The sequence below is a fragment of the Nuphar pumila genome, chromosome 3, assembly GCF_984573655.1.
Source record: "Nuphar pumila chromosome 3, dmNupPumi1.hap1.1, whole genome shotgun sequence".
Taxonomy (NCBI): domain Eukaryota; kingdom Viridiplantae; phylum Streptophyta; class Magnoliopsida; order Nymphaeales; family Nymphaeaceae; genus Nuphar; species Nuphar pumila.
Window position 1 is genome coordinate 140,372,501 of NC_143251.1, and position 15,541 is coordinate 140,388,041.

General features: G+C 38.0%; 1 protein-coding gene across 3 annotated transcripts in view; it reads right to left on the reverse strand.

Annotated features, from left to right (window-relative positions):
- Positions 1-7,831, reverse strand: part of LOC149844106 (putative protein disulfide-isomerase A6) — a 19,335-nt gene extending 11,504 nt beyond the window's left edge. For 2 of the 3 annotated variants that reach the window (XR_016430953.1, XR_016430954.1), the window contains exon 1: positions 7,641-7,812. Coding sequence is in view for 1 of the 3 variants with exons in the window: in XM_090000322.1 (XP_089856448.1) it covers positions 7,641-7,792 (152 nt within the window). In the remaining 2 variants the exon portion in view is untranslated. Of the gene's footprint in view, positions 1-7,640 lie in introns of all 3 variants that reach the window. The other variant, XM_090000322.1, reaches the window with a different exon arrangement.
- Positions 7,832-15,541: the final 7,710 nt, after the last annotated feature.

Below are 15,541 nucleotides of genomic sequence, written 5' to 3' on the forward strand. Positions count from 1 at the left end.
ATCATGGTATCAAAGCAGCAGCATTTCTGGGCGTAAAAAGATCTTCCTCAGGGACGTGAAAAGCCGAGTTCTCCTCCTCGTCATCAGCCCACGTGAATCAGGTTGCGATCTGTCACCTGACGTCTTCTCCTTCCTCTTCTATCTTCGTCTGCTACACCATCTGTCCCCTGACGCCTTCTCTTTTCCCTTCAATCTTCCACTGCAAAAAGGTTAGCTATCCATATCGCAGATCTGAAACACATTCAGATCTGCCGCGTGTGTTCAACTAATCTGAAATAAATTCAGATCAGCTCTCGTTAGCCGTCGTTTTCCTATCTTCAGATCTATTGCACCCACAAAACAATATATATATCTGTCTGTCGTCCTCTCTTCAGATCTGTTGCAGCTATAAAACACAATATATATATATATACACACACACACATATATATATATACACACATATATATATATATATATATATACACATATATATTTCTGTTTCTGTCTTCGTCTTTTAACCCTATAATAAGTTTCATGTCTCTGCGTCTTTAGGTCTCATATATTCTTGTTTTTCTTCTCTATTTACAAGCAACTGAATCTTGACGTGTCATCTCACGTCTTCTTCTTTATTCCGGTCCTATTTTCAATCTGAAATCAGTTACGCAATCTTGCTTCATTGATTCGATTTCAGTTTTTTTTTTAAGTCATTATCCTCGTTCTTAATTCCTCTTTAACTTTAAATATAAAATTTTCAAGGTTTGTAAATGGATGCTTCTGCCAATTCTAGTCTTTCTTCTAATTTCCTGGGGCAGCTAGTCTCTGAAAAATTAAATACAAACAACTATCTGACTTGGAAAAGGCAGATTACTCCTTTCATTCGAAGTCAAGATCTTTCAGGTCACTTGGATTGCTCAACTCCAACGCCTTCAGAGTTTATCATACAAGAAGCAAAAGACGAAGGAGGATTGTCAGACATCGTCCGCAATCCTGCATTTGTTGTTTGGATGAAGCGCGATCAGGCTCTCATCGCATATATCACTTTCACATTGTCACAAGTATTAGTTTCTATTCCTGATGATTGCACAACTAAAGTATTGTGGGAGACTCTAGCTCAGACCTACTCTCAGATATCAGAGGCTAAGGTGTTATTTCTCAAGCGTGAATTTCAGCTTTTAAAAAAAGGGGCAATGACCATTATTGAGTTTTTAAATCAAGTCAAAAGCATTACAGATCAATTAGCAATTGTTGGTTATCCAGTGTCAGATAAAGAAAAAGTGCAGCAGACGCTTAGTGCCCTAGGATCAGAGTATCATGTTCTTGTCACTTCTTTATTGTGTTTGCCTACGTTGCCCAGTTTTGAGGATTTATATGCTAAACTGTTCCAGTACTAGATGTCCTTGAAAAGTATGTCAGATGCTTCAGCAGGGCAACCATCTACGCATGATGTTCTTGTCACAAGCATGACTGTTGATCGTGCACGAGGAGATCCCTCCTATAGAGGGGGGCACGACAGAGGCAGAGGAGCACAAATACAGGGTGGACGTGGGTTGCTACCAACGCCAAATTTCACTGTCGGCCTTTCAAAGAATGTCCCCACATGCTACCAGTGCAACAAACGTGGTCATATCAAAGCAAACTGTTGGTTCAATCCCCAAAATCGTAATAGAATACAAAACAAAAATGTTGCTACATCAGGAACTGCGGGTACCTTTCGGGTCAGTGATGATGCCAAGGAACTTCTCTTGTCTGCTATGGTCAACTTGAACCTGAAACAGAATGATGATAGAATATGGTATGTAGACTCTGAGGCAGCAGCTCATGTCACTGGCAATGCAAGTAAGTTCTCTACTTTGACCCCATATTTTGGTAAATCTAATATTGTAACTGGAGATGAGACTCACCACCCTATTTCAAACGTAGGCAACATCCTCATCTCTTTGTCCGAGTCTTCATCAATTCCTTTATCTAATGTTGTCCATGCACCAAACATAAAGAAAAACATTGTCTCTGTCTCTAAGCTTGTTGACTCTACTAATTCATCTGTGGAATTTACTCCTACTTCTGTCTTTGTCAAGGATCTTCAAACGAAGGAGATGTTCGCTAAAGGAGAGCGACGTGGAAACATGTATATCTTCAATGAAGATCCAACCTCCAGTGTCCTGACGCACAAGTCCGATCATGTCTCTAAAAGCATTCTAAGTATATCCAAATGTAATAAGCCAGATCTTTGGCATTCCCGTCTTGGTCATTGTAGTCAAGTCTTTATCGAAATATTAGTGTCCAATGGTTTTCTTTGAGAGTCTGTTTCACCTTTATTGAAGGATAAAATGTGTCCCAGTTGTCAGGTCTGCAAAAGTCATGTACTTCATTTTCATCAAATAAATAAAAGAGCTTCCATGCCTTTTGAGATAATATGTTCTGATGTTTGGGGCTCAGCCGTCAATCCTTACTCTTATGGAAGTAAATATTATGTATCCTTTATTGACAGTTTCTCTCGTTTTACCTGGATATTCTTTATGAAACACAAATCAGAGGTTTTTCTTATTTTTCGTCAATTTCATGCCTGCATTAAAACTCAATTCTCCAATGTGATGGAGGTGGTGAGTATTCATCCAAAGAATTTTTATATTTTTTCCAAGATAATAGGAAACATCGTAGAGTTTCTTGCTCGTATAATCCACAACAAAATGGAATTGCTGAACGTAAACACATACACATTGTGGAAAGTGCAATGAGTATGATGCATGGTTGTAACTTGCCTATTAGTCTTTGGACAGAAGCTTTTCATACTGCACTCATGTGATAAATCGTCTTCCTATGCCTATTCTTGAAAATCAGTCTCCCTATTATGTTTTCTTTGGTGTACATCCTGATTATGATGAGTTATGAGTTTTTGGATGCAGATGTTATGAAAATATCGATAAATCCATGATAACTAAATTTCAGGACAAAGCCTCTATATGCCAATTTGTAGGTTATGCAGATGAATACAAGAGTTATAGGTGCTATGATCCTGCAAATAAGAAGATCAGAATCTCCAGAAATGTTTTTGATGAAAATAGTTTTTTGGGAAATAAAGCAGATCGCAATCGTGAACATATTGACGCAATTGCTAATTGGTATGATCCATGGCACAGTGCTGAACTTATTTCACATGCTGCAGAACATACTATTTTGGCTCCTGAAAGCATACATGATGAGACGGTTTCAGATGAGGTATCAGAAACAGAATGTCTAAGATACAAAGGAAATGTCTATACTAGAAGACCCAGAGAGCAAACAGATGTACCTGATAGAGAACACGTGGCATTGTCCAATAACAGAGAGGCACCAAATAAATCAGGTAGGATACGACACCCTATTGAAAAATGGGTGAGTTATGATAACTTTTCTATGGATTTTCAGATCTTTCTATCCAAGATTGAAAAACACGAGGAACCACTTGGTTTTTGTCAAGCTATTCAATCTAACAAATGGATTGAAGAAATGAATGAGGAGATCGAGGCACTTCATGAGTGTCAAACATGGGAGATAGTTGGTCGTCCCCCAGATAAAAATATTGTTGGCTCAAAATGGGTATATAAGATTAAATATAAACCGGATGGTAGCATTGAACGATACAAGACACATCTTGTTGCCAAAAGGTTTTACTCGAGAATACAGTCAAGATTATAATGAGATATTCAACCCAGTAGTGAAAATGAGAACTATTCGTATTATACTTGGCCTGACAATTGAACATGGGTGGACCCTTAGTCAGCTTGATGTTAAAAATGCATTCTTTCATGAGGATTTAAAAGAAGAGGTCTACATGGAGCAGCCTCAAGGTTATGAAGAGGGAGACCGAAAAGAATATTTATGCAAATTAACCAGAGCTTTGTATGGTTTAAAGCAAGCCTCCAGGTCATGGTTTGAAAGCTTCTCCTTAGAGATTCAAAACCACGGTTCCTTTCGTTCCCAACTAGATCATTCTCTATTTATATACAGGGATGGAACCACTATGGTCCTCTTACTTATATACTATGTCACAGGGATTCGGCTAGCAGGGTGCCGCACCCGCGTCGACACGACTCGACGCGGGTGCGGGTGCGGGTGTGGCACCGGGTGCGGTCAACCCGACCCTGGGTGCGTTGACCGCACCCAGAGTCATTTTTGTCCTTTTTTTATTTTTTTTTTTAAAAAAATTTGCCCTATGAAATGGGCTGCAGAATTTAAAACAATGAATCAGGCTACTCACCTCGGAATGACATTTGGAATACACCTCGGATCTCTACCAACCAAACCAATCGACACCAGAGCTACAATAAAAAAACCACGAGAGAGAGAGAGAGAGAGTTGGTTACCAGATGGCTGGCAAGGATGACCTTGGCACCACGATCGACGAGGTACTTGATGGTGGGGACGGAGGCCCTGACCCTGGTGTCGTCGATGATCTTCTGGTTCTCATCGAGGGGGACGTTGAGATCGACCCTCACAAACACCCTCTTCCCCCTCAGCTCCTCCTCCCTCAGATCGCTCACGCTCCTCTTCGCCATCCCTCAGATCGATCGACTCTTCTCTCTCTCTCTAAAAAGACTAGCTCTCTCTCTCTTCCCTTCGCCTTTTAAAGGCACAAGGAGCCAACAGACACCGCCTTCCAGAACCCCTTTCGCCCTCGGGATGTAAACCCCAGCAGAAACAGTGGGACGCAGACCATTGGATTGTAGAAACCGACGGTGACGATGGTCTAAGCCCCCGACACTCACCTTGGGACTCAAAAAATGTTGACACCTGTGCTCCCGAAAAGGACACAGTGGGCCTCACTTCCTGCATTTCACGTCGTCAAGCTCATGAGTCACGCCCCACTAGCGTTATTCCCGTTTGTGGATGACTCCCCCGAACCCAGCCACGTGGTTCAGCACCTATTACGTGGTGGAGTGTCACCATTTATTTTTTTTTTGAACTCCATGAGACTGGATCTGGATTCAGAATATGCTTATCACTTGGATAGATCCAACACTCGCATGGAAATGCTTTTCTACTCTCTCTTCTTGCATTTGAGAGAGCGTGCGTGTGATATGCAAAAGCTTTGATTAAATGATATCTTTATTGAAATATCATATGCAGGAACTTTTAAATGGATGGGGTTACCGGTTCAAGTTTATAGACTATACCATGATATATATATTCATACATATAGACTATACATGATATATATATATATGTATGTATATATATATATATATATATATATATTTACATTTTTGCCCCTGCCGCACCCCCGCACCCGGGTTTTTTGGAAGTGTCGAATCCTCGCACCCGCACTCGCGCCCGCACCCATGTGACATAGCTTATATATGTTGATGATATCGTGATCACTGGTAATGCTCCAGACCATATTCAACGAATTAAAGTTTTACTAAGTATGCGGTTCAAGATGAAAGATCTTGGGGAACAGAGATATTTTCTTGGTGTAGAGGTGGACAAACATGATAAAAAAATGTTATTAACTCAACACAAATACACTCTTGATCTTCTGGCCAAAGCAGGAATGACAGATTGCAAACTTCTACCTACACCCAGTATTGTCAATCAAAAGCTCAATATTTATGATGGTGAGTTATATCCTGATGCAAGCAAGTATCGCGGCTTAGTGGGCATGTTACAGTATCTTACTTTTACTAGACCAGACATTGTATATTCTGTAAACCAAGTATCTCAGTTCATGCATGAACCGAAGATTGGTCACATGGATGCCGTCAAACGTATTCTTCGTTACCTAAAAGGCACGATGGGTAATTAACTCACATATGTACAATCTTCATGGGGAACACCAAAACATGACATATTAGCCTATACAGATGCAGTCTGGGCAGGGGGCCCAGATGAGAGGTCTGTTTAAGGATACTGTGTTTTTATCGGAAGAAATCTTGTCTCATGGAGTAGCAGAAAACAGAAGGCTGTGGCAAGATCTAGCACAGAGGCAGAGTATAGATCTATGACAGCTACCATAGCAGAAGTGACCTGGATTAGGCATTTACTTACAGAGATGGAAGAGAATATCTCAAATTTGACTCTCATGTGTGATAATAGAGTGCTATACAAATTGCGTTCAATCTTGTTCATCACAGTCGGACTAAGCATATTGAGATTGACCAACATTTCATCAATCAAAAGATAGCAGACAAAGAGATTGAACCGGTTTATGTGTCTTCAGAAGACCAAGTCGCTGATATGTTCACAAAAGATCTCACAAGTAACTGTTTCCGGTATCTGAAGAACAAGTTACACATGGTTCACTCTCATGCACAACTTGAGGGAGAGTATTAGAATATGGATCAGATATGGATCCAGTAGAGGATCCACAGCTATTCACGTGTATGTTTTATATTCTAATGCAATATGTATTACTAATACAAGGCAGTTTCGTCCATGTAAAAGTATTGTAACCCTATTAAGCTTAATGATGAATTAGTGCAGCCATTAAGAAAATAGAGAGGCTGCCGATTCCCCAAAAGAAGGCTCTGTTCTCCCTCCTTACTCCTTTCTTGGTTTCTTCAACAAAACACGCCAACCCATTGGCAATTTTATCAGATGTTTGATGATGTCTTATGCCGCTCATAGAGACATAAATGTTTCATATGTGATAACGATACGCTACTTACAACCTTGGTCTAAAATCTATAACAAATAATGATTGGATGCTCTCCTTCTCTATTGTTTGAGCACTTCATCGATTGTATGTCGTATATTTGTTATTGATAATTTATTTAGTAAAAGATATGCTTTATATAAAGATTTTACATGTAAAAAATCTATGGCTCACAATGCATTTAAAATTTTATAATACAAAGCACTACGGGTCATTGATTTTTGGCGCTTTGAAAAAACAAATCTAAATATCAAAAATTCATAATCCAAAATATGTTGCTTACTAAATAAATGATCCAATATGTAAAGTCTAATCGATTGTTAACGAAGGAACCCTATCCGATCATCATTGTTTGTAGATTTTGGACATGCTGAGAAGGAGGAATACTCACAAAAAAGAATCATCCGAGTAGTCTCTTGTTCAAATTCCATGGGGGCTAACCCCAGCTTGCCTTTCAAAAAGGAGAAAAAACACTAGCTTTCTGCGAGTAGGTTCCCAATAAAATCAGTAGATACCATACGCTCAAAACTTTCTCTCGGGTTCAAATTCCACGGGGAACTAGCTTTCTGCGAGTAGATTCCTACTAAAATCAGTAGATACCATACGCACAAAAGCTTGCTCAATATAAGCATACAAATCACAGTGTCTCAGATGGTCCAGTCACGCAAACCACTCCTGATCCACACTAAAAAAGCTACAATTTTATGTGCCAATGACTGCAAAACCCTAAAAAAGCAATATCTCGACCCATTTCACCGCCTTCTGTTCCCGACAACAAGGCTCCATACCAGCTTGAAACAGAGTATCCCCAACACCAAGACCCGGCGAGCTCCAGAACTCAAATTTCACACAAAAATCCCAAACAAAAGCGAACACATACACAATTGCACATAACGTCGGGATCTAAAAGCGGATCGCACTACAAAAAGATGCATAAGACCCTAAATCCGACGGATCAAAACTAGAAACGGGGAAACTCAAGCGAAAAAACCTAGAATTGGAAAAAGGAAGACGGGATGAAACATACCAGGGGGCGTAGAACTCCACGAGGGCGCCTCTCTCTTTGCCGACCTCTTGCTCGAAATTCTCCTCGTTGAGGACGACGACGTCGTCCGCAGCGGATAACGCCAGGAGGAGGGCCAATGCGCTCAGGGAAAACCAGATCTTAGGGTTCGCCATCTCTCTCTCTCTCTCGCGAGACGACTCCGATCGCGAAAATTAGGTGGGAACACTGCCACGGAAGAGCAATTTATAGGTGCCCGCAATTACTGGAACGCCGGTTCGTCTCGGTCAGAGCCTTCATATTCCGATTCGTAACGAATCGAACCCTCTTAAGATAATCGGGTTTCTTGGAGTATTTAGCGATTCGGACCCAGATAGGTCCCGTCCGTGTCATCCTGGAGGGTCCGATTAATAGATCCATGGAGTCGGAGAACGGGTTCCCATTTATATCACAGGGACACGCCTTATTGACACGATTGGATACGTGGGCACAGATACTGACATGTACGAGATAATTTTTTTAATATAATTTTATTATCTTAAACGTTTTAAAGTTTTATTCCAATAAAAATGCATGTTTAACATTAAAACATCAAAAAATAGTTTTTATTTAAATTTTTTTAAAAATCTGTATCCTCCAGCACTACCAAAAAAAATTTGAACTTACGAATGGATCCTCTTGTTCAGGGGTGTCAACAGATCCGGTTTGGTTCAGACTCAGGTGGAACCAAACCCAAACCAGATGTGAGATGATGGTACCGGGTACAGGCCGGGTCTAATCACACCCACCATAAGAGAAATCATACCTGGACCCTATAAGGATTATATGAACCAGACCCGGATCACAGTAAAATAATATTTTTTATCATTTTTACATTGAAAAATTGCAGATCTTAATTGGAACTTGGGTCGGGCTCGGGTCTGGTATGAAATTCCACAAACTATGCCCGGATCCATATATTAATCGGACCCTTTGGGTGTGACCCGGATTCTAATCAGGCTTTCTTATTTACCACCAAACCCTGATCCTATAGGGTTTGGTATGGGTTGGGTTTGGGTCAAAACCGACCCATTGTCACCCCTACTCTTGTCCATGTGTCTTTGTATCACAGAGGGAACCTGAAACCAGCTGGAGCCTGTATGGTGTGATCCAGATCCAGGATTTTGTCTCATTGGTAAGTAGGGGCGTCAATTGGGTGGATTTAGACAAAAATCCTGCTAAGAGCTACTGGTACAGAGAAAACTGGGTCTGATTGGACCTACCATAGGAAAAATCATACCCGGGACCAATAAAGATTATATTTAAACCAAACTGGGGTCTATACTGGACAAAATAATATTTTTCAGTTTTTAAATAATGAAAATTTGTGGATCTTAATTGAAACTCAGTCGGACAAGGGTCTGGTATGAGATTTCATAAACCATACTCAGCTCTGTGCATTGATCCGACTCTATAGGTCCAAACTGAATTCCCAATCAGAACTCCACCTTTTATACCAGACCTGGATCGGATCTAATCCAGTACAAATTGGGATCAGGCCATATCCGAATCGCTGACACCCTTATTGGCAACACTGTCGTTTGGTCAAGTTTGTCTCGAATATCTGACCCAAACTGAACCTGAATATTTGGGTCCGAGCATAAAAATGCTGCCCCAAATAAGCTTATGGTCATCAGGATACCAACCCAGGTAATATGTGGGCTGGGATTGAGTTATGATCTTTGTCGAATATCCAACTTGACCCGGGTATTTCATTAGCATTTTTAAATAAAAATATATTTTATACACGATGTAACCCCAATCCAAACTCCAATCTAACTGGTTATTTGGGAAGGTCGGGTTGCAGACTGATGGGTTGGATACCCGACTGATCCGCAGCCTGCTCACAGGAGCATGTTTGGACCAATGTTGTCAGTACAGACCTGTATCGTTTGGCCAACGATTCAGATGAATCAGGCTGATACCGATTCTCAAGTGAATCGTTCTGAATCGGCCAAAAAATAATGAAAAATATTACGTGTCAATCGAAACGTGATACGAGTTAAAGCCATTAAAATAATATTAAAAAATTAAATTTAAGCTATTTTTATATTTACTAAAAAATAACCGATTCAGGTCAGTATCATATCGATTTTCTGGCTATACGATATGTATAGGCCGATTCAGGACGATACGCACGGATACTCACAACACTGGTATGGACTTTGGAGTCCAACATAGCTGGGTAAATTCCTGAATTTTGTTTACTCCAAAACTATGTCACAGGGACATGCCATTTTGGCTTCGTGTCCCTGGTGTCAAACGTGGACACGCTTGGACACTGATTCACACAACTTATATTTTAATAGTTTATTATGTTTAGTAATGTTTCAATAAAAAAATTATTTTCAAATATTAAAATAACAAAAACAGTTATTTATTGATTAAAAATAAAAATACAAATTTTGTCATTAACATTACAATCATTATTATTAGAAGGTAAATAATGAGATCTATTTTTCCAAAACACGTATGAATTTCATTAGAAACTCCCATTGTAAAAAAAAACCACGTATCAGAACCTCGTATCAATGTCTATTACAAGCTCGTACCAAAATTTTGAGACACGTTTCAATTAAAAACGTACCCGAAACTTTTGAGAGCCTTGCGTACCCGTACCCATCTCTGGCAACATGCTCAAAAGTATACATAAAAACAGGAGATCGCAGATCAGGTCTAATATCCAACCCACTAACAGCCCCATTCTTTCATGAAAATGGGATTTCAAGTTCAAACACATACTCATTAAGATGATTGCATTTTATTGGCATAGACGTAACCCAGTAGTACCAGGAGAGTCTGGGTCATCAATCCACAAACACTGAACAATAAGGTCCATACTCCAGTCCTAGACCCAGACACTGCATTAAAACAGATGGCTTTCTGAGGAACATTTTGGAGCTACATCACGCGACCAACAAAAGTACCAAACAGTTTTTTTTTTTTCAGCCTTATTATCATCACGAGGAAACCATATCTCAACTGCATTAGGTAAGCTTTACAAGTCTAGTTTTTTCCATTCCTTACTATCTAGAGCTACAATCTTGATCACCCTATGTCACATATATATAAAAATTATATATATATATATAATTTTTAACAATTTTAAGTTAACACTACGTGTATTTGTGTGCATTTATGTATTTATACATATAATATATATAAAAAAGTATCGCTTTTAGAAGAGTCTGTGTTACATAGTGATCACCTTACAATTTCAGATGCAAACATTTTTAGTTTTATTTAATAAAAAAATTAATAGGATTACAAATAATTGTTTCTCCCCCAAGAAATTGCCAAAGAAAACTGAAAATGTCGGTGAAATCACGATATATTTGTTTCCAACTATGTCACATAGGTGCGGGTGCTGATGCGGCACTTTAAAAAAACTTAGGTGATGGGGTGCGGAGAGGGTATATATACATATAATTTTTAACAGTGTGCATTTATGTATATATATATATATATAATATAAAAATGGACTTGATTAGGGTTAACTGAATCTACTTTTGGACAGAACAGACCTCAATATGGTTGACTTCACCAAACACAAAGGAAGCTGCGTCCAGTGTCGCACCCGCCTGGGTGCGGGTGCGGTGGCTTGTTAGAAGAGTCCATGTTACATAGGTTCTCAACCGTAACATCATCACTACTAACACTTGTCTCCAGTGTCTACTTAGATTCAATAGAGACCTCGTGAGTCGACGTTGGGGAAGATTCGGGGACAAGCTTCTGTTTGGGAACTGGTAGCTGGGATGAGAGTTTACACATTTGACAAAAACTTGGTCAAACTACCTTGGTGGTGGATGTTTGGAAACTGGCAGCTGGGATGAGAGTTTATGCATTTGGGAAAGGAAGTGAGAATGTCTAGCCTTTGTATTTGCACCAAATCCTGCATTTGGCAACTACCGCAGCTGCTGCTTTTCTAAATGAATAAACTCCCTCCTATCCTACTACCAGTTTCCAAAATCCAATCAGAACCGAATAGGAACCTAGTAAGAGAATAGGTGGACCAGGAAGGGGAAATAAACCTGTGTTATGGTGTTGCGTTCAAGGTCTGAATTCTGATATGGAAACTACATGAAGTTCTCAGAGATGGATGAAAATCCATTGCATTTAAGCGAGAATTTCCGCATGAAGAACAGCTTTTGATTGTTTTTCATGGAATAAGATGTCAGCTTACAGGTGAAAACTACTTGTTCAAACGTTTATCCCATGCCTTGTTAATCTGGAACATGGAAAATGGTAATGTGCAGAAGAGATCATCAAGCTCTTTGTTCCAGGTTAATGAAACACTAGTTCATGTGTAGTTCATTGGAAGGAGTTAATAATTCAAAGGTTCTTTAGGCAAAACAGTGTAATTAAAATAGTGCTGTCTCAATTCCCCCTAGAATCACACACGCAACAGGTATGAAGCAGCACCAAGGGGCCAGTCATTCTCCCGAAGATTACCACTATAGGGTGCAGCCAATTAGGTCTCGATCCTAGTGGTTTCTCATCAGCCTCAAAAAAAAGAAGAAAACTAATAGAGATGTCATAGCAACCACATATCTTGTTAACAACAAATACCAGTGGGTTCCCTTGGATTATCCCAAAAAAAAAAGAAATGGAAAATATAGATGGTGTTTAATTTAACTTTTTGGTATTTTGAGAGGTATAAATGAGGAAAAGGATGAATACAAACACCAAAGAAAACAGAAAAAGGAGACAATGTAAACCAAATGAATTTGCGTAATATAGAGAATTTTAAAAACAAAGGAAATATTACAAAAATGCTTTGGGCAAAACCATTTTCTAAAGAGGAAATGAAACAGAATTCTGGTTGGAGCAGTGCAGAAAAAGACAGACCAATTGACCAAAAAATTAAAGAATGACAGCCCATCCACAAGCACAGATCCAAGTTCAACGCAGTGTTATCGGTAGTGTATCATATCGTATAATATGCTATATCATATTATCGGGAGGGAAACCGATATGACATAAGGGTCATATTGCATTCAGTACGATTATGGTACCAATACGATATGACTCCAATGATACATGGGTGTATCGTACCATATCGTATAATACATCAGGTATTGTACAAGTCAACCCTTTTTTTTGTTTTACATTTTCAGTGCCAGAAAAGTGGCAACCAACCACTTATAGGGGGCATTTTTTAGCTTCCAAGGGTCATTTTAACCCCGTTTTTTCATTTTCTTTCTCCTCAAACCCTTTTTCTAAGCCTACCCACTCTATTTTGAGATCAAATCTACCCTAGAAATTGAGTTTTTTCCTAGATCCGAGTCCTAGAAGTGTAATTTGCCTCAAATATCACCTATTTTCATCCTACCCAACTTGTTTTTGGCTTCTAACCCCCAAAAGTGAACTCTAAAACTCTTCTTTTACCTAAAATCCGTCATTTCCATCCTACACTCGTTTTTTGGCCTCTAACACTTAAAATCAAGTCATAGTTGTTAAAATGTATCATTCGACAATTGTAATATTATATATATTATATATATATAAAGGATAATACATATTCATATATGGTATATATGCATATGTATTATCCTAATTATATATATAAAATATATATTTATCTATTTATAGGCATAGGGGTAGTTTAGACATTTCACAGTTTTTACGCATATTCCATTTGGAATATGTTTGTAATTTTATTTTAATTTTTCTTTTTTATTTTTCCCTTTTTTTTGTGGTTTGCGCCACCTAGGGAGGCTCCCCAAAGAGTCGTTGGGGAGCCCCCAACGGTCACAAATGTGACCGTTGGGGGCTCCCAACGACTCCTTTGGGAGCCCCCTTGGTGGCCCCTCTCTTGTGTTATAAATAGGGGTCTCCCCCTTTGTATTCTTTACTCCTTGGAGGAGCTTATGCTCCATTGTATGGGGTTTATACCCCCTTCTTCCTTCTTCTTTAATAATATTCAACTTATGACTTTATGTCATATTTTTGCCCCTTGTGTGGGTTTATGTGTTAGCACATTATGTGCTTGTGTTGTTCCCTTTAATGGGTTTATTCGCACTTCATGTGCATGTGTATGGGTTTTTTATTGAATCTAATGTATTCAAAGCCACTTTCTAACATGGTATCAGAGCAAGGTTGAGATCGAGTTGCTCTTTGGTGCATCGGGAAGCGTGGTATTCAAGAAATTTTTAAAGAAAAATGGTGAAGTATTTATTTCTCTCTCTTTTCTTTCTTAAAGTTATTAGGTACTTTAAGTATTGTATGAAGAATTTAATATGTTTTTTTATGTGTACTCTTTGTCATTATGTCTTTTTTATAAAAATTTGAGTTACTTGATACTCTATTGAATCTTTTTCGTATACATACATTTTCGTATGTTTTTCTTTGAAAATTTTGAAAATGATAACTTGTTTGGCGAAAAATTAGATATATGATTGCTCAAAACTTAATGGGTCGGTAAAGATTTATGACCATTGGAGCCTTGAATTTATATTTTAAATCTAACTTTGTTTATAAGAATACCTTTTATATATGGTGATTTTCTTTGCATTTTTATACTCTTAAAAGATTTTTCAATTTGATTTAAAGAGCTTGTCTCATTATAAAATTTATGGTCTTCACTAATGTTTGTTGCGTACTTATTACATTAGGAGTTCGTAATAATCTATTAAGTCATGTTTTTTTGATAAAACTTAAAAGCTTTTGAATTTTTCCTCAATAAATGTTTAATTTTATAGATTTATGCCATAGTACAATCTTACTTTATCATAAGGTTTTTTTTAACAAATCTATTATTCTTCTTTGTTGGAATTTCTCTCACTTTAGTGGAGTTTTCCCCTTCTTTGGGAATTTTGTGTGTTTTGAACTTTCTTTAAGGAGCCTTTCGGTCCTTTTAATCTTCTTGTGAGTATATACTCTTTTATGAAGATTTCATGGGTGTTGTGAGAAGATTGTTTGTGAGTATCTTTTTCTTTACATAATATCCTTCAACGATTCATTAATACTTGTAACCCTTTGTGGATCTTTTGAGATTGGTTGTGAGCATCATTTTTTAAGTTACGATAGTAGATTTCATAAGATTTTTCAAACTTCGCCATCTTTATGAATGCCTATATTGGCCTAAGTTTGTTATTTGCTCATTCAAGATTATTTTCATTTAAAAATCTTGCATTGCATAAAAGTGCATCTATTATCATTTGATGTGCATTTAATTGCACTTTATATCTATCATAGTTGAGGCTTGTTTTTTACTTTTTGATTATTCCAAATCGGTTCTTACGCATGATGTTGCTTAATATTTCATAATTGTGTTAGTTGCATAATAAGTTTTTTTTTATAAATAACTTCTTTTGAAGATTAAGCATAATTCATGTTTATGCAAAATTGTTGTTATAAAGCATATTATTGTGATTGATTATATTGGACCTTTGATTCAAATTTTTAATCGGTCCTCTTTTCTTTGAAAAATGATTCCTAAAGTGTTTATTGCCTTTTTGTGGCTTTTATATTTGTCCATCACATGTTTCTTTAATGCATCATTGTTTTGGCCTTATTATTGTTTTATTAGAAATGTTTGTTGAGGTGAGTTATGGGCACCTCGTGTTATATCATTTTAAATTGTCCAAATTGTCATATTATAGATGGTGGTTGAGGTGAGTTATGGGCACCTTGGGACTCTAGAATAATTTGGTATATGATCTCTAATTATGAGTGTGACACTCGTTGTTATGTCTTTTTAGATTGTCCACTTACCATATTATAGATGGGGGTTGAGGTGAGTTATGGGCACCTTGGGACTCTAGAATGATTTGGTATATGAGTGTGTCACTAGTTTGATGTTGGCCATTGATCTTATGGATGCTCTTATTTATATATAAATGTGATGGATATATGATGTTTGAAACCTTAAAAAGTTTTAAGGT